The 24483-nt window shown below is 32.1% G+C and overlaps 2 protein-coding genes and 1 long non-coding RNA gene across 3 annotated transcripts; 1 reads left to right on the top strand and 2 right to left on the bottom strand.

Moving 5' to 3' along the window:
- Positions 1-3973: 3973 nt before the first annotated feature.
- On the bottom strand, positions 3974-4855 carry LOC131658243 (uncharacterized). Its single transcript, XM_058927558.1, has 2 exons — positions 4847-4855; positions 3974-4756 (listed from the first exon to the last, which is right to left on the bottom strand). The coding sequence occupies exons 1-2, from the start codon at positions 4853-4855 to the stop codon at positions 3974-3976; spliced, it is 792 nt and encodes a 263-aa protein (XP_058783541.1).
- Positions 4856-15566: 10711 nt separating this feature from the next.
- LOC131661744 (alpha-N-acetylglucosaminidase-like) lies at positions 15567-24141 on the top strand. The gene is made up of 19 exons (XM_058931357.1): positions 15567-15959; positions 16029-16105; positions 16276-16487; positions 16597-16718; positions 17620-17708; positions 17963-18057; positions 18179-18260; positions 19075-19181; positions 19316-19346; positions 19928-20045; positions 20195-20242; positions 20656-20766; positions 21425-21526; positions 21834-21932; positions 22288-22398; positions 22784-23013; positions 23124-23361; positions 23452-23530; positions 23637-24141. Exons 1-19 carry the CDS (start codon positions 15729-15731, stop codon positions 23909-23911), a joined length of 2457 nt encoding a protein of 818 aa, XP_058787340.1. The 5' UTR covers positions 15567-15728; the 3' UTR covers positions 23912-24141.
- LOC131661745 (uncharacterized) lies at positions 23386-23915 on the bottom strand. Its single transcript, XR_009301225.1, has 2 exons — positions 23776-23915; positions 23386-23684 (listed from the first exon to the last, which is right to left on the bottom strand). It is a non-coding gene; the product is annotated as an uncharacterized LOC131661745 (long non-coding RNA).
- Positions 24142-24483: the final 342 nt, after the last annotated feature.

Below are 24483 nucleotides of genomic sequence, written 5' to 3'. Positions count from 1 at the left end.
TGCCCTCGGTGCGTCTCATTTTGGCTCGTTTTTAAGGAAACTCGGTTCGGCTCTGAATTTCGGAACAAAACCAATGCCACTGTGAAGATGACCAAATTCGTGACTCATCGCCGCGAGAATCACCTCAATCCGATAAGCGGTGAAGAAAATACGCCCGTTAGAATGACGAGAAACGCCGATTCATCTGGTGCGACTGTGCAGAATTTTGTGAGTACCGCTCAAAGAATTCGATGAAACCCTATCTTCGGCTCAAAATCTGAACAAGCATGTGTGACGAAGAAACGAAGCTAACGAAATTTCCGAGAAGATGCCGCCGGAATGGACTTCATACGATAAAAATCGAAGAAGTTATGAATTTTCAAACTCGGCGCGACATACTCGAAAACACACTTTTTACCGAAACAACGCGACGATTCTTAAAATTCTGGGAATTTTCCGTGCATAATTGGCCTTCGGTCCGAACATATGAAATCTTGGTAATGATGGTACGGAGCTCCAGTTAAATTTTCAAGTGAATCCGACGAGCGGATTAGGAGATATGAATTTTCCGAGGTCCGAAACCCTACATTCAGCATTGCTTTTCACTACGAAACCCCAAGTAATTTGCAAATCTGGCAACCTTCCTCAAAGAATTGGCTTCCGAGCCGAACACGAAAGTTGTAGATATCGTCAAATATGACTTGCGAATTTTCTCTTATTTCCACTGTTTAAACCATTTTTCACGCCTTTCTTCTTAAACCCATGAAAACTCTTTATTATTTTTCTTTGATTTTTGAATGACGAAACAAACGTCATTATTAACTTATAGCTCCAATAAAGAGGGCAAATTTTGGGGTGCAACAGCTTATTTTAGCTTATGGAAGGCTTCACCAAGATCTTAGCTTCACGCCTCTCATGATATATATAGCCATGATTATTTTAGCTTCACCAAGATCTTTTATCTCAAATTCACCATTCAACATATCCTAAGTTTTAAGGAAGGCTTATGGACAACAAATTTATCTTAAGTTCAGGAACATGCCTCACATTGCGTAGAAGGAACTTGAAATCATCGAACATTTTTAGTCTGGCTGTACCAATACCATGAACTTTGTCAGCCTTATTGTTTATGAAATGAATAACTCCACCTTCTTTCAAATGAAAAAATTCAAAATATTTTTTCATTGAACATGTGCGATAAGATTAACCTGAGGCTATAACCCAACTCTTGTCATCTCAAAACTTATTACCACTAATGCTTCAACATTTTCATAAACATCTTCATAGGAGACAGCTACAATCTAAACATAATCACTTTTGTTCTTTCTTTCTTGACAATCCTTCTTAAAGTGCTCAGTTTTGTGACAAGTGAAACATTTAAACCTTGACTTATAAAAAACATTGGATTTGGAGTTGGACTTGGACCTCTTATATTTCTAGTTTCCTCTACTTTCACTTCCTCTTCTTGAGACATTTAAGCCTTCATCACTATTGTACGTCGATCTTCAAATCTTTTATCTTTGACAAATCCTTTTATGTTACGATTGTCTGAACTTCATCCAAAGTGATAGTACATTCCTTACCAAAATGAAGAGCATTATTATAGATAATGAGCTTAACAAGAATAGAGTTTTGTCTCCATCTTCAATTTTATTTCAATATTTTACAAATTATCATTGATCTTGCAAAATTTTGCCAATTGTTCCATAATAGATTTATTCTCCACCATATAAAAAGAATATAGTTGTTGTTTCAGACACAATTTGTGAGGCAGTGACTTGGTCATATATAATAATTCAAGCTTGACCTACATCTCAATCGTGGTCTTTTACCTCGTGGCTTCCCTTAATACTTTACCTACAAGACACAACTTAATTACACTTTTAGTTTTATGCATTATCTTGGTCTTCTCAACTTGAGTTAGGTTTCCATGAATTAATGTATCTCCCTTTAATACTTCTACACACATTTGTTGAATTAGTATGACTTGTATTTTCACCTTCAACAATCTAAAGTTATTGTCTTCGAAAAACTTTTGATATCCCATTTGGAACCCATAGTGCTCACTTATAAACTTAACCTTTTTTTTCATGGTGGATGTCGTTTGTTGTGAAAATATGTATAAATGATTTTGAACCAAGACTTTGATGTCTGTGACAAAGAACAATGAGAATCACTCAAATGACTTCAATAAATAAAAAATATAATATGTGAGAACATAAAGAAAATTACTTACTCAGTTGGATCAAATTGGTCTATGTTTGAAGGAGAAAGTATCTCTCTTATTCATTATATTTCAAAATGTTGTTACAAAATATTATGATATGAGTTACAAGAAATTAGTCTTTGAAATTTCCAAGAACAAATTCAATTTTTTTATCTATATAATTCTTAATCTCTCTATCTCTCGATATAAGAATCACATAAACATGATAGATATGTTTAAAGTGTTTTCCATATTCTAGATGTGTTTAAAGTGTTTTCCATATTCCTTTAATAATTCTAAAATATTGTCAATCCCCAATAATAAAATCATTGAAATTTCTACATTTTGCATCTTAGTGCGATTGCTAACATATTACAACAATTTTGTTAAATAGTATATGATAAATTAAGATAGTTTATTCTATTTATATTTTATTATATTCTTTAATGTAACATTTGTATTCTCAACTTTATGATGTTCTCATAATTGAATCCTATTGTTTTTTTTATAAGCAATTGAACCCTACTGTTAACATATTTATTATGAGATTAAAAAACTAATTACATTTAACGATATATATATATATATATATAGTATATATTATTGTCTAGACAAGAGGGAGTATAAGAAGACTCAAACAAAAGCCTGTCTATGATAAAGAGACTAACATTTAAAAGTATCTTCTATAGTGGCAAACTTTTGGGACCGAGGGTTTCCATTAAAGGAATGAGAAATATTATTATCAAATTAATGGAGATAGATCTTCACATCCAATAAAGTTATTTGCTACTTTTAAATCCCAATCAAACACTTTATAAAACAGTAAACACACATAGAAAATTAGGTTATTGTTTATTCCACTTGCACGACCCATATCTCCATTGTCTGTTGGTTCCTTACATCAAAAAGATCGATAGACATATCATAGAGTCATCACACACCTGTAATAATATTTTAGATTGTTTTTTTATGTGACTTGTGGAATTTAACTAGGAATGTATATTGAAGTGCCATAATTTACTGTGTCTCTCTTTATTTGTGAATTGTTCTTAATAACCAAATATAGAAACTCTCTATCTTTCACCATGTGGTGTTGTCAATGCTTTGGTCACGAGATAGATATAGCATGTGTAGTGGTTAAGGTTCCATGCTGCAGTTTTTTTTACCATGATTGATTAATTCACATGGTACATGCAACGTGTTAACTTGTGAGTGAGTGAACTCGTATGCTACTTCTGTTGTTTTGTGTATGGTACATGAAAAAGAGAGGGAAATAAAGACAAGTGAGTCATCTCCAACTTAGAACTCTTGCATAATGATGTTGAAGATCATTGAGTGATTGAGAAGTGGTTTGCTCGTTGGTAAGAGAACGAGTTGAGAAATATTGGCATGAAAATGGGAAAATTGTTAACTAAAAGCTTGGCTTAATCATTAATAAGGTGATTCACTAATTTTGGATAGGACATAAAGGCGACGTTAGCATTAAAGATTTTCTCATAAGGAAGAATTAGTTATAGCAAAATTGTTGACATTTAGTACAAATTATAATCACATCTAAAATGAACCTATGAACAAAAAAAATGGCATAATAAATATAGATATTTTGGTTTTTTTTTTAATAAGCAAAATGGAATTAATAAGCACAAGGACGGCTTACCCATGAGTATAAAAATAAAGGGACAAGCCACCAACAAGAAAACACCACCTACGAAAGCCCAAGACACGTAAAGGATTAACACACCAATCCGACCAAACAAGAGTATCCCCTACCTTATAGTAAGAAAGAAGTCATTCCCAAGCAACATATTTATTCATCTCAAGGGTATCAAAATTAAGAAGGATACCACCATTAAAAAGAACCTCATTCCTATAACTCCAAATTCTCCAACAAAAAGCCAAACCAAAAAGCCAACTAGTATCTACCACAAATCTAGACTTACAGGCTAAATCCAAAGCTAAAAGACGATTAAAAGAATTACCCGGAAAAGATGTCAAATCAAGCCGAAGCCAATCACAAAACTTGTTCCACCAAACCAAAGTGACAGGGCAAGTTCCAAAAAGATGGTTCGAGTCTTCCTCCTCCACTCCATAAAGAGAGCAAGCCAAGAGATTAGAATTCGTCAAAATATGACGTCTCACCAAAGCCATATTAGTTGGAATCTTATTCAAAATAAGTCTCCATCCAAAAATCAAGATCTTGCTTGAAATCTTAGTCTTCCACATTCGATTTAAGGCACTAATAACGTCAACCTCCAAACGATGGTTCTGATAACTCCCCTCCAAAATCATGTCATATCCCGCTTTGACGGAAAACCCCGTAGAGTTCTTCCACCAAACATACGAATTTGCCATACCCACCGTAGGAGTAATGTTACCCAAGAATGAAACCAAATCACGAACCCGAACTCCGTCCACACTATCATTAAAACCTTCACAAAAATTAATTCGCCACTCCCATGAACCCGATATCCAAAAACCGTTGTCACTAATCAAAGCACAAAAGGGCTCAGCAAACCGAAAAAGAGAGGGAAAACGCTCGGAAAGAAGAGAGAGAGAGAGAGACCCTTCCACCTATCAAGCCAAAAGTCAAGGCCATCCCCATTACCTAATTTCGAGGCCGATGTTAGAATATATACAACAAACACATATATTTCAATTTACAAGACACATTTTTTAATGACATAGCCATGAAAGTTTTCGTATTAAAGCAGGCAATATCTTATAGTCGTAATGGCGCAAACTTGAAGTTAAACGAAACATTAATGTCATATGTGAAAATTTGAAGTTTGCATCGTGTCCCTAACCGCGACTTGGAAACAACTATTTCGGGTTGATCAAAAGCCTAGAGGAGTAGGCTCAATTCAACCAAAAGACATATATAAACCACATCATGTTGTTGATTGCAAGTATTATCTCATTTTTACTCTCAAGCTACATTTTTTAAATTTTACTGACTTGATCGTTGGAGTGTTAATTTTGTATGCCCCCACTCCGTCATATCAAAAGCTCCCGACGTCGCATCAGTGGAGTTTATTCTTGCATCACACATATTTCGTGTTCCACCACAACATGCTCATTTCAGATATTTTCTCATTTTCATTCTCAAACTACATTTCTCAAATTTTACTGACTTGAACGTTGGAGTTATAACCTTGTATGTCTTCCTTACTTTCATATCAAAACACTTGGTATAAAAAAAGGTTCGTTTAGTGCGAAAAAATGATTTATCTAATTTTTGAGGAGACATTAAGAAATAAGAAGTTAATCCTAAAACTTATCCAATCAGGATTTTTTAGTTAAAAATTTATTATGAATTTGAGATTGATTAAAAATCAGTAGAATATGATAAGAAACTAAATTATTGATTTATTTTAGAAAATTAAATTAAATATAACATTAATAATTAATCTATAAAAATAAAATTTTCAAAATTATTAATATTAATTATTTTTATAAATATTTCATTTAAATTTCTTACAATGGTAGTTGTGAAATTTAGGTAAAATATATACCATGTTTTATATTATATGTCTAATATATGTAATAAGTTATTTAATTACTCATATTTTTTTAAATTAAAATTAATTGTTTTATAAAAGTTATCAAAACTTATTTAAATTCTTTTAACTTTTTTACTTATTAAATCCAAAATTTATTTAAAATTAATTTCTAAAAGATATGTAATTCTTTAAAAGATTATATATAATTTGAATATCATATTATTTTATTATTATGTGAATCACACCTATAAAATAATAAAATAATGATATATTGTTTTTTCACACCAAACAGACAATATAATATATATTTCATATTGTATCTTTATCAAATTTTTATTATATCGTGCAATTTTTCATCCCATCATTATTATATGTGGTTAGGGATGGAAATACATCTGGACGATAACAGAGGCCTACAGGCTAGCCTACACAGATTTAGGTCAGTCCACACATTTTTTTAAATAGAAAAGACTTAGGTTTTTTTACAAGTCTATTTAGTTAAGAGGCTAGGCCTCAGGCCAAAAAAAAGTCTTTTAAGCCTATCAGGCCGACCTATTTAAATAAATATAAATAATTTTGTATTATCATTATGTATGTTTTGTACTTTGAATTAAAATACAAAAATAAAACTTGATTATCTTGAAGAACTAGTGAAAATAAGATGAAAACACCTAACGAACATTGCTTTTATAAGTTCTCTCTTAAACAAATAGTCTCACATAACTTATTATAATAAGTAAGTTAAAATAAGTCAATGCAAACAAATTTTTAGTCTCTTGGTTTTTTTAGTTAGTTAGTCTATTCAAATATTATTTTAATCGCTTATTTACACATGTCTAAAACAAATAGGCTTTTATGTAGGCTAACAAGGCCTTCGAAAAGGCCAGACTCAGACCTAAAAATAAGCCTACGACAGGCTACAGACCAGGCTTAGGTTTCGGTTTTTTTGACAGGCCAGGCTTAGGCTTGACAAAGTCTAACTCGGTCCAGCCTATTTCTATCCCTATATGTGGCACACTATTGAAATTTTGAAAGTGTTTTTGGATGAATTAGGAGATGCATCTCAAACGCATCCTTCATAAAGCAAGTAGTAAATTGGTTCGGAGATTCATATCCGAAAACACTCTGAACCCATTTACTACGCATTTTCATTAAAATTAGCGCAATTGTCGGAGACTCTCTGTCGATTTTAATCAATATTAGAGTAGTAGGAATTGTATCCTCGTGTTCTGACTCTTGCGTTCATGCGTTTCCAGCCTTTATGCTAGAGCTGTCAAAATGGGCTAGTCCATACGGGCCGACCCGCCATGCCCGAAAAATCATAGGGCCTGGGCCATAAAATTAGAGTCCGTATTTTAAAGACTTTTTTAGCCCAGCCCTGTAAAGCCCGCATTAGGTCTAACACATATGGGGTCGTGGGTAGCTCATTAGACCCACGTAATTATAAATTTTAAAAAATAAATATTTATATATATAGTTATATTGTCTTACTCCAAAATATACATTGATTTTTCTCACCGCCAAATATCTTTTCATAGGCCCATAACTTGAGGTTTTAGTTAGTGTTATATAAAATAGGTATATAACCTCTTAATTTTTATAAAATAATTTTGATGTGGGACTCTAACCAACACTGAAACTCGTTTTATCCTCTATTGTCATCACCTTCTCATAATAGCTACCACAACATACCTCATAACAACAAAAAATGATGGCTAATCCTTCCAGCTTCTGGACTCAAAATCATTTATTCACTCAAAATCACTTAGCATGTACAGATTGGTTAAGATTGTTTAAGTGCTCATGATACACAATTAAGATTTGGAACATGATAACCCAAACAATAGAACAAAAAGTTTGTGCTGCAATTTTTCATAGGCGCTACAATTTTACATATGCCATTTCTTTTTCCACCAATTTGGATGAATAAGTTATAATAATGCTCCCACAGAACACTACGGATGTGTGATTGATCTTTTGGGAAGAGCTGGTCATATTCAAAAGCTACTGATATCATAAGAAATATGCCTTTTCAGCTCGATGAATCTGTACTGGGTGCCTTTTTTGGATCATGTAAGATTCATGGAGCTATTGAACTCAGAGAAGAAATAACGATGATGCTTAAATTGCAAACGCAACACTGCAGCTAATACTTGTTATTGTAAAGCATGGCTGATGAAAAGCATGACAAATAGTGTATTAATAAGTCCCACATTGTTTTTTAAGCAAAGAATATTAGTGTATATTAACGTAGGCCGAGAAAAATGGGCTTAGGCTCTGTTTGGTAATTTGACTTTACACTAGCTGATAAATACAAAATGACACAAAAGAACAATCTTATTAAAAAATTGTGATTTATTTATCTTATCATATTATATAATAAAATTAATTTTTATTTGATAAAAATAAATATATTAATACAAACTTACAAAACAATTTTAATATATGTAAAAAATTTAAGAAACATCAAAATATTTTAAATTTGTATATAAATTATATAAATAAATTTAACAAAATATATAAATTTGAGTTCAGTTAAATTAATCAAAATTAATGATAAAAATAAATTTATTATTTAATAGGATACTATAAAAATACAACAAATTTTTTATAAAAATATCAACACTATTTCGAAATTTATTGTATAATTTAGATGTTATTAAAAACATTAAACATTGAATCATAATATGTATCGTAGGGTAAAAGCTAACACTACATTGAACAGTAAAAATTGATTTTTGTTAAAATAATAAGGGTATAAATGGAAGAAAATGTCACAAGCTAAAAGCTACAAGCTCAAAAGCTACTTCAAATACCTTTTTTTTTTTAAAAAAAAAAAACTAGTAAAAAAAGCTAAAAGGTAAAAACAATCACCAAACAGAGCTTTTTTATTTATATGAGCTGAAAAACTAAAAGCTCTTTTTATGGCCTTACCTAACAGACTCTTAATTTAGAAGTGTCATTGAGTTTGAAAATTTAATGGGTCTTAAAGGCCAAAATTATATTTTAATAATTAATTTATAAATAAATTTTCATTAAAAATATTAATAAAATAATTTAAGAAAATGTAAAAAAAAATATAAACGTAGAAATACATAATACATAATATTAGATAAAAATTAAATACAATAATTAAGAAATAAAATAAAATAATTAAGAAATATATAATATTAGGTAAAAAAGTAAAAAATTAAATAAAATAATTAAGAAATCCTACGTGGCTTCTAAAAATTAAATAAAAAAATAAAAATAAAATTCAGTTGGACTGCCAAGTCTGGGTTCCTCAGGGACTATAGCGAGAAATTCTAGAAATTGCGAGGAAGGTTTTTAAAACAAATCTTTTACCGGGGATTTTGTATATTTAACCCTATTTAAAATAATATAATTTTTAATTTTATTTGTAATAAATATTATAGAGTTTTATTTTAATTTTTTTAAATAAAAAAGCCCGTTTAGGGAGGGATAGCCTGAAGTCTATCTAGGGCTGAATTCAGTAGTAATTCTCGAGCCCATACTACACAGGCCTTTTTGGCCCATCCGTAAAAAGTCCAGGATCCACCAGGATTGTCCCGTTTAGAGTCGGGTAGCCCATTTTGACAGAGTTCTACTTTACGCGAACTAACGTAAAAGACTCAATTTTCTGAAAAATTGACTTTGAATCAAAATTTTACCGTGTCATTTCTTTAGAAAAATCAGGAATCAATGTGACAAAATACGGGCCACCAACCTAAAAACCCTAAATTTCTTGTTTTTCTATTTTATTTGATTTATTTTTTCGTTTTTATATTTTCAAAAAAAATCCAGAAAAATTTGTAGACACTTAATTTGATTTTATTTAATTTTTAGTTGTATTTTTCATATTTTTCTAATTTTTCAATTGTTTTTCTAATATTTACATAGTTGTATTGATGCATGGTTACTAGTAAGCATGGCAAAACGGGCCGTCCGCCCCCTTTTTATGCCCGCCAAAAAACGAGCGGGACAGGCATGCCCGCCAAGTGAAATAGGCATAAAAATCATGCCCGCCCCGCCTATTTTTATTTATATTTTTTTATTTTTTAATAGATTTATAAGTTTTTTTTACCTTTTAATTAAATTTTTCACATATTTTTTAAAACAATTTTTATAAAAGCAACTTTATAACAAATTTTACTTAAAAAAATATTACATATATTTACAAATAAATATATAAAATAAACCATCAAAAATTGAAATTATTAAAATTAACTAAAAAAGAGGGATTTTTGAAGAAGTGGCGGGCTTTGGCGGACATTGGCGGGGCAGGCTATGGCGGACGGCGGATTTTGGCGGGGCGGGCGGTGGCTAGCGGCGGCCCTAAAATCTCAACCCAACCCATTATTTTTTGGCGGGTGCGCGGGCCAGTCTGGCGGGCTACGGCCCGTTTTGCCACCCTAGTTACTAGGTGTGCCTATCCATATATATCAAATACTAAATACATCAAGTGGTTTTCATAAAATGACGTCTAAATACATTTTTTAATATTCAATTTTTATTTTTTAATCACCTATCAATTTTTATTTAGATTGACGGAAGAACTCATTAACACATATGACCTATCAATTTTTGTTTTAAAATTATACTTTTAATTAGAAATGAAAAAATATATTAACAATGAGAATTTCATTTGTGGGACGAATTTGAATTCAACTCTCTTCCTCCCATTGGATGATTTAATTACTACTCTCTATATTTTATATTACAAGCGAATTTTATTTTTGTTTAAATTCATATATCTGACATTAATTATTTAATAAATATAAAAAATTAAAATTTATTTATAATATTGTAAGAGTTTAAGGAATTTTTCTCCGGTTTAGTGTATCTTCTTAATTTAATTTTAGGTTTTATTTTGGTCCATTGTTTAATAAATATTACTTTCTAATTCTTTAAAAACTATTTTGATAGTCAACTTGATTATGTCTGTTATCTTTTAACTTTAAATATATTGGATGAAACAATATTGTTGAATGTTAACCATATATTTTATTGATTTCTTTTAATATTAATCATTTGATCATTTTAACAAATTTCACCCATTTAGATTTTGATGGTCTTTTGATTCAAATAGTACACCATAAACACTTAATTCTCTTTATATATCTTCATCTTCTTCCCCACTCTTCTTCATCACCATCTTCATTCATCTTCATCAAAATTCCAATAAATTTTTAGCAAAATTAAAAATTTAAAAATAAATAATTTTTCAATTTTAAATATTTTTGTTAAAATAATAACAATCAAGCAAATATATACACAACCAAATAAAAAAAAATACTTGATATGCTAACATCATTTATCCTTAAATATCCAACAATCAAATAACAAGAAAGATTTTTTTACCTCTATGCCACAAAAATGGAATAAATATACCATAATGCCACTAAGTGAAATAAAATTACCAATGTGCCACACTTTCCCTTGTGGTCCGGCCAGGGGTGGGACGGACGGCTGAAGCAAAATTCCTCGTAGTTTGGGTCCGGCCAGGGGTGGGCCGGACGCCAACTACACCCTTTTTTTTTTGATTTTTTTTTAATTTTTTTTTTAAATTGATATAAGTGTAGAAATTAAGTATAAAAAATTGTTTTTTTATTTTAATATAATTAATAATAATAAAAAATATTATAATATAATTGCATGCAAAATTATATATCTTAAGTATGATTGCTGTTTTATTTCCTGATAAATCTCATAGTGTATTGCATTCTTCTTGGTTCAAATTTGTCAAAGATTTTGATGAATGTGGCAAATATAGTTGGGGGTCCGCGTGTTTGGCTTACCTTTACAGGGAGATGTGCAAAGCATGTCGTGTAGGATGCATGAGTGTTGGAGGATGCTCACTCATTCTCGCTGTGTGGACATACTATCGTATTCCACAACTTGCTCCAAGGAGTGAAATTGCTCCATCCTATCCATACGCCACTAGGTAAATTCTTTACTCTATATATTTATTTTTCCAATAAATTAACGCATAGTCCTAATTGAACTTTTTAAATATGCAAGATTTGCACAACGAGGTATGGAGTATTACTCATCTCCAAATACTTTTCTTGATGGATATCGTTTCATTTTGGATCACATGGTCCAAGGAGATGTAAGTTATTTTCCAAGCCATATACTAAATCTTTCATTTACTTGAATACGACTCTTATATTTATTTATGTCTTACAGTTTTTGTGGAGGCCTTACGAAGAATATCCTCATCGCACTCAACGAGAAGCTCGAGCGTGGAGTGCAACTACATATATTATCTGTTTTCATATTGTGGAAATGCATCACGCCGACAGGGTTAGGCTTCAATTTGGTTTTACGCAAAACATCCCTCAACCCCCGAGGTGTCTTGGAGATCATCACTTGGTGACGAAGAATGATGTAAAGGATTGTAATTATCGACATGTGAACATTCACGAGAACAATGAGTGGAAAGGTAGAAAAAACTTAATAATGACAGGTGAGTTGAGTACTACTTTACGACACACCGATAATTATATGCAATGGTTAAGAAATATTCCATTGTTATATTTGTCGAAAGAAACGTATTTGGCAGACCCTCGTTATTATCCTTCCTCTACATCAACCCCACAAACAACCTTTCATCAACAAATCCCACAATCATTCCAACCAATACCACAATTCCAACAAACACCACAATTCCAAACAACACCACATTTCCAACCAACAACACAATTCCAACAAACACAATTCCAACAACAAACTTCTTCCTTTCCACAAACATACCAACACACTCAAACCACACAACAACACACATTTTTTGCCACCCCATCTCAAATTCCAACCCCTTACACCTCAACCCCGCAAACAAACTACTACTATCACCAAGAACAATATCAACAATCAACACTTCGACCACCGCTACATAACACCCCAATCCCTCAACCCGACTTCGACCAATCATACTCCCAATCTCAACCGCTTTCCTCCGCCCCTTCACTCTCCCAACAACAATATACCTTTGACACGACGAATGTCTACTATCCACCATTTCAAGCACAAATGGCACAACCCGTTGTGGCGTCCGATAAACCAATCCTTGAAATGACCGATAAGGAATTACTTAATTTACCACCATTAACTACAGAACAACTGGCTAGTTTTATGGATGGTGGTCCGTCGCATCAAAACGATGATCTTTCAAGTGACGATTCTCCACAAAGACAACCTCCACCAGACAACGAGCAACCGTTACGCAAGAGTAAAAGAGTACCGATACCCAAAAAATATTTATCTGGGGGTCATATGGTCCAACCAAAGCCAAAAAAAAAATAGGCTTTTTTTTCCTTGTAGTTTATATGGTGAATAAAATAAATATTGGCAATTGTATGTTTTTTTTAAATATATTATAATGTTCTTTATTACATTTTATTATATTTTAATTATTATTTATAATAATAAATCAATTGGCAAATAATTAATTTTAATTATATTATAATATTTTTTATTATATTTAATTGAATATAAATATATTTAATTATATTATAATAAAAAAACAATTTTTTATAATTAATCTCTTCACTTATATCAAATTTTTTATTTAATGTATTTAATTTTAATTTTAATTTTAATTTTAATGTATTTAATTTTAATTTTAATGTATTTAATTTTAATTTTAATGTTTTTTATTTAATTTTATTGTTTTTTAATCTTTAATTAAAATAAAATATCAATTATACACTTTAATAATCATTTAAACAAAAAAAAACAAAAAAAAAATAAAAAAAAAAGGCCCAGTTACGGTCCGGCCCACCCCTGGCCGGACCCAAACTATGCAAAAAATTTCTTCACCTGTCCGTCCAAGGGGTGGCCGGACCCAAACAAGAAAAGTGGCATCTTGGTAATTTTTTTTCACTTTGGGGCATTATGGTATATCTTTTTCGTTTTAGTGGCAGTACAGTAAAAAAATCAACAAGAAACCCACGCAAAAAATTCCATTTTCATCTACCCACGACATCAATTTCAACTTCAAGTAAAATTGGTTTCAATCAATCAAATCTATTTTGAAAATGAAACTAAAACATCTCTGCAAGTTAGAAACATAAACACTATTGATTTTTGCTCATTTATTAGTGAATTGGTGCTACATTCAAATTGACTTTTGGAATTTTCATTTTAATGCTAAGACCTTTGTTTCTAGAAGTAAGTTGAAGTTCTTATATAGTATGTCAAGCTTTAAACTTGAATTTGGATTTGTGGATTTGTTTTTATCCTTGATTTAGGTAAATAACCATTAGTCTTCCGAAATCGATACTTCGGTTGCTTGTAAGATCGATTAGATTGATTCTAAGACATATGTGTATAATTTTTTGTGTGTTGTTCTGAATTTTCTAAATACTAGACGTTGTGGTAATCTTAAAGACAATGTGAGTAAACGTAAAGGCTCATTTGTAAAGATAAAAAAGATAAAGGAAGATAAATTCGACTGAAACGTAAAAGAGTTCAACTGAAAATGTAAAGAAAATATAAAGGACTTTGAATGCGAATAAATTGCTTTAGAAATGAAAACGGTGTTTCAAATGTACATTTTCCAGAGACTCACTTTGAGTAATTCGAGTACAGTACAATGTTGAACACACGGAAATCTAAATACTAAGACCCATGTTTATACTAATTCGACTATAACGGTCATCTGTTCAGAAGATGACACGTCTTCGCCTGCACGCGCTTCGTCTCTTACAAGTCTCCACGCGTCCTTTTTAAAGAACGAATAAGGGCAAAATACCGTTATTGGCCAATTTCGAATCTCTCCGCGTCTAACTCCATCCAAGTTCGATTGATTCAAAATCTTTCTAAGTCCTAATGTAATATAAGCTTACCCGCATAGCTAGCTCTTCGCCAATGTCCCGTCGAAAAACATCCAAATACTCCATTGAAATAAGTCTCTTTTCACAAAATATTTCCTTTGTTTCTTTTGACATCCTTTCCTTAGTGAGCATCGAATTTGCAGCTAATAGTTTGATGATAAAACTTGAATCTGGGTCTGGGTTTGTGAATTTGGTGATGAATCTTGAACTTGGGTATGTGGGTTTGGTGATGAAATTTAAAATATATATGGTCACTTGCTATTACATAAAATATATATTATGTGTGATGTTTGAACATTAAAGATTTACGGATCAATGATGTTAACATGGATTTTTTTTTTTTAATTTTAATTATGGGTATGGTGTTTACTTGGTTGTCATTATTTTAACAAAATTAATCAAAAATAATTTTTAGTTTTTCCGAAAATTTTCTGCAATTTGTTGAAGATGAATGAACATGGTGATGGATATGAAGAGGAAAGGAGAAGAAGATGAATAAAAAATATTATGAGTTGATGGTGTACTATTAGAATTAATAGACCAATATCTAAAAATATAAAATTTGTTAAAAATGATCAATTTATTAATATTAAAAAGTAATAAAATTTATGATAAATACTCAATAATATTACCATATATAATATATTTAAATAATATATTTAAGAGTCTTGTTAACAAGTGTCCTCACGATACTCTTTAAGCATATTAAATAAATAAAATATTCTATATAAAAGTTAATATTTCAATTTCTAATGTATTAAATACGGCATTTTAAAATTTTTTTTACCACTTTAATCAATTAAAGAGACCTTCAAGAACATTAGTTAGCATTTCCCTATATTTAAAGTTAAAAGTTAATTAAAAGACATAATTGATAAACAAAATAGTTTTTAAAGACTAAAATATACCTTTATTAAATAAAGGACCAAAATAAAATCTTAAATTAAATTAAAAACTTCAAAATTAATTAAACTTTTTTAATTTTTAATTTTTTTTATGTATAGTATATTGAGAATAACATTTAAAACTGCATGACATAAATAAAAAAGTCACAAACGAACACGAATCTGGCGGCAAAAGGTGAGCTTCCGCTATCAAGCTTCGACTGGCCGGCCTTACCTTATATGTCGTCTTCTTGCGATCAGACCGAAATGAATCCTTTCTACTCCCACTCCTTCTACCAACTCCCCAATCTCACAATCTATCATGAAGTCACAACTTCTCGCCATTTCTCTCATCTTCATCTTCTCACTCCTCATCTCTTCCTCCAAACCGACCCTATCTTCCACCCTCGGCATTGATTCCATTTCCCGCATTCTTCAAATCCAAGACCGAGAAAGAGCTCCTCCGTCCATCCAGGAAGCTGCCGCCCGCTCCCTCCTCACCCGATTGCTGCCTTCCCATTCCTCTTCCTTCCACTTCCGCATCCTCTCCAAGGTATTTCAATTTCCTCTTTCTTTCAGTTTCTCCACCTGTTTTCCTTGACCTAATTCTACTTATTAACAGAAGCAATGCGGAGGTGAATATTGTTTCACTATCAATAACCATCCTTCTTCTGCAACTCCAGGGAGTCCTCAAATTCGGTATTTATATAATCAAATGCAGGACTCTTAGCAATTATCTTATTAAATTATTAATTTAAATATGTGTTGAATTTTTCATTCATAAACGAAGTTGCGGTTGTTAGACTAGAGAGAGCAGCAGGCTATAAGGTAAACAAATCGGATGATGATTTTCGTTTAATTCTTAACAGAATTGAAGGAACTACAGGAGTGGACATTGTTGCTGGTTTGCATTGGTACTTGAAGAATTGGTGTGGTTCACATATATCTTGGGACAAAACTGGTGGCTCTCAACTATTTGCAGTACCCAATGTGGGGTTTCTGCCACGTGTTCACGATGCCGGAATCTCGGTTCGGAGGCCTGTTCCATGGAGCTATTACCAGAATGCTGTTACTTCTAGCTGTAAGCTACTTTCTTGTTTTCACATCATATGTCTTTGCCGCTGTGTATGGAATTGGCATCTAAAGATTTCATTTCAATTTCATGTGATCTTGTTATTTTGTTTGGGAAGATTCTTTTGCTTGGTGGGACTGGAAAAGATGGGAAAAGGAAATCGACTGGATGGCTCTGCAAGGTGTCAACTTGCCACTTGCATTTACGGGACAGGAGGCTATCTGGCAGAAAGTGTTCAAGGTCAGTTATTTGCATACCAATTTGTCTTTACATAATTCTTGGTATGGGCTTGGCATTGTAACTTATTTGTCACTCATGAAAACTTTCTGAAGATGGTTTTTGAACCCACACATTGCACACTAGTAAACTAAATTTGGGCATTACCTTAGAAAATTCTTAATATAAGCTTTACCTCACCATGAAACTATTAGTTTTGTTTCTAATTACTGTAAAGCAGTAGCATCAAAAATAGATTATAACTCACATGACATTTGTTATGTGAACAAAATTGAGGGGAGCTGCATTTTTTGTTATATTTCAGTCTCATCAGTTCCATTCGCTTAGAAACAATTAATTTCGTAATTTAAAGTTTTTCACTTCAGATGTTTAGAAGTGTCCCACATCATAAATTGTGGGAGCTGTTTATGGTTTTACATTTCTAAAATAGTTTTCCAAAAACAACTTCATAGGGCCAGTTCTTTCCATCAATATAAGTAACTTTTTAAAGATATTTAGAGGTACTCTTTTCAGATGTCGTCCAATTTTATGATAGGTTTAGTGTTTTATGATACTGTTATTGCGACATAACTATAACAACATACCTAAGTTGGGCTCTGTGTACATGGATTTGAATATAGTTTTTATTCCCGAAGGAAAAATTATCTGGCAGTCTTGAAAGATATATAAATGTCTAGATGTAGTTAGAGTGGTACCTTAGTTCTCTTGTACACTCTTTTGTTGTGTAATTCTTAGCATTTTTTGCTTGGATGTTTTGGTTTTATTGACCTTTAAATGATGATAAGGAAATAAAAATGGTATCCTTGGCATCATCCTATCAGTAGGCCAGTAATCCTGGAATCTATCTAACAAAATGCTGCTCCACAGTATTTCTTAGATAACCGACCTCATAATCAATCTACAGGACAAATTTAACATGAGCATTTCAAATTTGGATGATTTCTTTGGAGGCCCAGCATTTCTCGCCTGGTCACGTATGGGAAACTTACATGGGTGAGTGGTAGAATTCATGGGCTCTTGTTTGATATTAATAGCATGTTTTTAGCTCAAGGCTGACATAGAATTTGTATATTGAAATTATTTGCGGAAAGTACAACAATTTATGGAAACTAGAACAATTTATGGATAAGTCTGATTCTTTTAGTAAACACTTTATGTGGCTAGAGTTTCATTGTCATTGTATCTGGATCCAGCGGCCATAGTTTGAAAGAATGAGCAATCATATTTTAATGATATATCGATTCCAGGTGGGGTGGACCGCTTCCACAGAGCTGGTTTGATCAGCAATTAATTTTACAGAAGAAAATTCTTGCCAGAATGTATGAGCTCGGAATGACTCCTGGTACTCATTAGTCGTTATTACTATCATGGACTCTTCTATTAGACAGTGATAAATTATGGTTTCAATTCACCTTCGACTTGTTTTCTGGAAGTTATTTTAATACTGAATAATTGCTTTTCAGTCCTGCCAGCTTTTTCTGGAAATGTCCCTGCTGCTCTGAAATATATATTTCCATCAGCAAAAATAACACGCTTGGGAAATTGGTAAGTACAATGTTGCACCCTTGACTTGGTGTAATTAGTCTTACCGAACAACCACACTGGTTCAAGGGAGCGTTTAATTAAGTGTTAATTGAATAACTGTTTATTAGATAAGCATTATGTATAAACCAATTTTAAAATCAAATAGGAAACTTGCTTAAACAATTTTCATATAAGTCGTAAGCTATTTAGAGATGACATCCTAGCGAAGAAATATGAAAATCATTTATTGAAGTGGCTTGGAGAGGTAAGTTGCATGTTTAGCACATGTACACTCTTCTCCCTACAAAAAAGTAAAAGCGCTGTCTTACTCATTGAAATCCTAGCACCTGTACAGTCTTCACCACTTAAAAAAGTAGGCATGTTTAGCAGTCACTGATTTTACTTTTCTGAATATTGAAGACATCTTGTCTGTATAGCTAAAACGGAGAGGTTTGTACTTGTACATATTTAACTGACATCAGTCATGAAAGTGCTAAATCCCACCGCCCACCAATTTTGCTTTTCTGCATATTATTGACACAATGTGTTTGTATAGATAAACCTAGTTAAGGGATAGAGAAGCACTCATCTAGAATTGAACTTCACCAACCTATGTAGGCAAAACTGAAAGAAAGCAGAGAGCCAATCTATATATAGGGGCCACGCAGTCACATAATGTGTGGAACTTAGTATAGAGCAATAAACTCAGAACTCTTATAATAACGTGTGAGAAAGCCATTAATAATGACCTCATTGCCTGTAATTGTATTCATTTTCCTGTTGCTTTTACATCCATATCCACCACCCACAAACTTTATCGACCATTTTTTCATAGGTTTTCTGTTAAGAGTGACCCCAAATGGACCTGCACTTATCTTCTCGATGCAACTGATCCCTTGTTTGTTGAGATCGGTAAAGCATTTGTTGAACAACAACTGCAAGGTGATATACATACTTCATTCTAAGTTAATTGGCTATACTGCGTAACATGGTAAAATGATACACAAACATTCTGAAATATAACTATCCTGATATCTGTTAATATTTTTTGATATTTGATTTGCCTTTTCATCCAGAGTATGGAAGATCCAGCCACATATACAACTGGTAAGTTTTTATTTGTTCATCAATTAACTATAGATCTTAAATTTTCATTACTCCAATCTTTGTGAAAATCACTGTAATTTGGTTTATGGAATACTTTTTGAACATTTTTTCTTTTATGCAATATATTGCATACTCGTGGAGCTCCTTCCAAGCATACTTTAATATTCTTTAGTTCTATGTAAGCTCCTCAGATAATATTTTTGATGTGGCTGTCCCATCTCCCTGTAAAGGATTTTCACGTTCTTTCTGTTCATCCATTAGACACATACCTTTTGCAAGTAAAACTCTCATTGATTCATTCTTAACTTTTCTGAAGCTATTATTATGTTTTCAATATTAAGTAACGTTTTTTTTTACCTAACTTTAATAAAACCAATAGTTATCTATTGGTTTTATTAAAGACAAACATGACCAATGCATTAAAATATGTGTAAAATTTTATTTTTATCATGAGAAAATAGATGTTTTTGATATATCTCTGGATCATTTGACTTATGGTTTATATGTATATGCACAATCACATTTTTCATGAAGAACTTGTCCTTTATTCACTAACGTATAGTATGATGGATCAATCACAGCGATACCTTTGATGAAAACACCCCACCCGTTGATGATCCAGAGTACATTTCTTCATTAGGTGCAACAATCTTTAAGGGAATGCAAAGTGGGGATAATGATGCTGTTTGGTTGATGCAGGTGACATAAATTAGCAATTTATCTTTTTCAATATAATCTTGATTTGATGCATCTAAGTTCTAACTTTTGTGTATAACAATGCTAACATTTTTATCCAAGTAGATTTATGCATCCTCTAAACTCTAATTGTTCTATTTTTATTTATGCAGGGATGGCTATTTTCATATGATCCGTTCTGGAGACCTCCTCAAATGAAGGTTTTTATTTATACTTGTTTACCTTCCAAGTTCCAACTTCATTGCTGGTTTTGACAGCAAATCTTGTGTGAGATTTGGCTATGTAAACCCTCTTAGCTGTTTTGCGTACAATATTTTATATTTATTTTTATTGCTTTTACCATTAACATTTGATCATTTGATTGTTTCTAGGAATATCTATCATGAATAGACTCTAAGTAGCAGTCTTTACAACAGTTTTCTTTTTCTAATTCCCTTCTTTCAGTGCTTTTGTAAGATAAATGGGTGGAATAATGTATATACAGTATACACATTTGAAGAAATGGATTCTCTATTCAATATAAATGCTTTCTAGAATTTGGAGTTCACCCTGGTTATTTATTCTAACTTAATTACCATTCATATATGATTTTCTTTTGTGTGGTTGCTTTCAGGCCCTTTTGCATTCTGTTCCTGTGGGAAATCTGGTGGTTCTTGACCTGTTTGCTGAAGTTAAACCCATATGGACTACCTCGGAGCAGTTTTATGGTGTTCCATACATCTGGAAAGTCATTTTCCTTCATATATTTTTCATTAAAAATAGGATAAATTATATTCCCTTTCATGAGAGAAGTTTGGATTACACTTTCCTCTTCTCTTATGTTAAAATCTACACCTTCATTCCTTGGCAAGTAAGCATATATTAATATTACACTTTATTTCATTTTAATGTAATTAAACCTAATGAGAAGATAGAGTGAAGCTTTAAATACCTTTTTTATTGGTTTTTGAACTCTGTTGATAATAAGATTTGAAAACTATATGTTATTGAACATTGATGATTAAAAATAGATAAAAGAAAGATGCAGAAGAAACTTGATTAAATAAGAGTGGGATAAAGTGTAATGTGTATTTTACTTATCAAGGATGAAAATGGAAAATTTTAACACGAGAGGTGGCATGGTTCAAGCGTTTTACAAAGAAGAGGAGAGTGTAATTTTCTCCAAAGCAATAATTGTCAAATAAATTTGTTTCCTCCAAAACAATATATGTGAATATATTTTCCAGTGCCTCCTATAGTTTAACATACACTAAGATTTAGAGCTTTGAAGTTTGTTATATTTATAGGTTATCCAAAAGTCTCAGTTGTATGCATCCTTATTCCTTTTTTTTAATGTATTTCTAGTGTTCTTTAAATTTACTGGGTGTATTGTGTTTGGCAGGTGTATGTTGCACAATTTTGCAGGAAACATTGAGATGTATGGGATACTAGATGCTGTAGCATCTGGTCCAATTGAAGCACGAACAAGTGTTAACTCAACAATGGCAAGTTATTCTTTTTTGTTGGCGACTCGATTCTGTATTTAGTGTCACAGTTAAATCACAGTTATTAATGAAAACCAAAAAGAGATTATATGTTGACAAAAATAGATATGAAATCCTTATCCTCTATTATCTATTAATATTATGATTGTCAAGCGTATTAAAACCTAAACCAAACTTATTAAAGCTACTATAAATGCTAAAAACATATTATTATTTACACAATTTTGGTAAAAGCTTTTCTATAACTATTTTTGTGATGAATTATTTTTCTGACAAACACTTCTTATACCTGCTTGATTTTATAAAGGTTGGAGTTGGAATGTCGATGGAAGGTATCGGACAAAATCCCATTGTTTATGATCTCATGTCTGAAATGGCATTTCAGCACAAGAAAATTGATGTTAAGGTAACAATGATAGAATCTTAGTATCAATTGGTTGCACTATTTCACTCATGATTTTACCATGTTCTCGTGCGAGTGGGATCTCATGTGAGCCGTCTTGACCTATGGAACCCCTCACAATGTAGATGCACAGTAATTTGAATATAGAGATGTACTCCTATCCTATTCTTTGCCACAGAGTTTAGGGGATACTTTCTACCATATGAATTTAGTTATTCACCTCTAATCTGTAATTTTAGACATCGGATATAATTCCAACATACTTCCGGTAGTCCATACTTTGTTTTATTTAATTTCTATTTTCACTAAATTTGTATTGTTTTCAGACTGAAATGCATAATGGTGGTTGTTATTTCAGGCGTGGGTTGATTTGTATTCAACTAGACGATATGGTAGACAAGTTCCTTCGGTACAAGAGGGATGGAATGTCTTGTATCATACTATTTACAATTGCACGGATGGAGCCTATGTAAGTAGTTGGATGTTACTTTATAACCTGGTGCTAGTAACTTCTTCCGTTCCTACAATATAAGAACATTTATTTTAAGTAATTATATGTTCAACTTCTACCATTGTTCATTTACTGTCTTGCTTTTGTTAATACACTTCCATTTTTCCTTTTATGATGTGTTGTATTTATATATGTTAAGCATACTAAATTATGTGTATTTCGTTTCTACTTGCTAAACAATGTAAAAGGACTAATCACACCACATCAGCTTATTTCTTTTGTTCTCCTCAATGACCTTATAGAACAGCTAATTTGCATATCCTATGTTCCATTTCAACTGCACATGCATAAATTAGAAGATCATGTTTCATTTTTACCAGATATTTTTGGTGTATTGGAACAGGACAAAAACAGAGATGTTATTGTAGCATTCCCAGACGTCGACCCTTCCTTACTTTCAGTACAGCATGAACACTCTAGTTCCCAAGCTAAGACAAACTCTAGAACAATTATCAAGGAAGTAACTGCTTCATTTGATCAACCTCACTTATGGTATTCAACATCTGAAGTAATTTATGCATTGGAGCTTTTTATATCTAGTGGAGACGAACTTTCAAAAAGTAGTACTTATAGGTGAGAGAAGCCGGTTAAATAAGAATTCTCACTCCTCTTTAAGTAGCTCGGTGTTGTCTTATTGTACGCTAAGGTTCTATATAGATTCATGCTACCTATTCTTTACACAGGTATGACCTAGTTGATCTCACCAGACAAGTTTTAGCGAAATATGCAAATCAGCTGTTCTATAAGGTCATTGAGGCATACCAATCACAAGATATCCATGGAGTGACCCTACTCAGCCAAAGATTTTTAGACCTGGTGGAAGATTTGGACGCATTATTGGCTTGCCATGATGGGTTTCTTCTAGGCCCCTGGTTAGATAGTGCAATACAGCTAGCTCAAAATGAAGAACAGAAGAGACAGGTTTGATTTACTTCTATTGGCATATAATTGAAAAAATTCCATCTTATCTTATATATACTTGTATTGAATTACAGTTGTAAACATTTTCAGTTTGAGTGGAATGCTAGAACACAAATCACCATGTGGTTTGACAACACAGATGAGGAAGCCAGTCTGCTTCGTGACTATGGTATTTAACAACAGTTAACTGAGAAAAAGAAAAGAATAGAATAGAATAGCGGGATGATGTGTGGACGTACTAATTGATTTCATGCTGTTTTTGCTATTTTTCACAGGAAACAAGTATTGGAGTGGGCTTCTGCATGATTATTATGGTCCCAGAGCTGCTATTTATTTTAAATATTTAAGAGAAAGCTTAGAAAAACACGAGCATTTCAAGCTAAAGGAATGGAGAAGAGAGTGGATAAAACTTACCAATGATTGGCAAAGCCGTAGAAATATATTTCCAGTTGTAAGTAGAGGAGATGCTTTCAACACTTCTCGGTGGCTCTTCAACAAATACCTCAACCTTACCAATCCAGAGACACCGGAGAGGTGGACTGAACATTAGTCAGTGAAATTTTAATTAACTGTTCTGTTAAATGTATATGAAACCAAAACCATGTTGTTAAGGTGGAAAAGGAAATAATGGTTTCCCGGTTGGTGCAAAATATGTATAATAAATGTTTTGGAGACAACTTTTTTCTTATTGATGAAAGAATAACTGAATAAGGATGGTCCTGGTGTGAACAAAACAGTTGGGGAATCGCACTATTGGCTACAAGAAATTTGGACCTGAAATTGCTTTTGGTAGAATTATTCATGGTCCTGTTGTTGACTTTTCCGTTTCTCTTTTTTATTATCTATAATGGAAACCATCCAGATGGGACGAAGAGTCTTCGAAGAATAAGTATAAAGCCACCAAAGCATAAAAATGAGCCAACCAATTCTAGACTTGAATTATAACGTAAGTGCAAACGTGTGTGTTTCATTATCTCTGTTGGTCCAAGTCCAAGATTTTCAGAAAAAAAAAAAATCATCTTAGTCAAATAAACGTGTTCTAGAAGGTTCCCAAATGAGAAAACGAGTTATCTTGCTGTAGATACCTTCATCAAGTGTCAAAATCCACGTCATAACATAACT

Source organism: Vicia villosa, linkage group LG3 (assembly GCF_029867415.1).
Source record: "Vicia villosa cultivar HV-30 ecotype Madison, WI linkage group LG3, Vvil1.0, whole genome shotgun sequence".
NCBI classification, from domain to species: domain Eukaryota; kingdom Viridiplantae; phylum Streptophyta; class Magnoliopsida; order Fabales; family Fabaceae; genus Vicia; species Vicia villosa.
The sequence above is the reverse complement of the archived record's forward strand: the minus strand, read 5'-3'. Positions and strand labels throughout refer to the sequence as shown.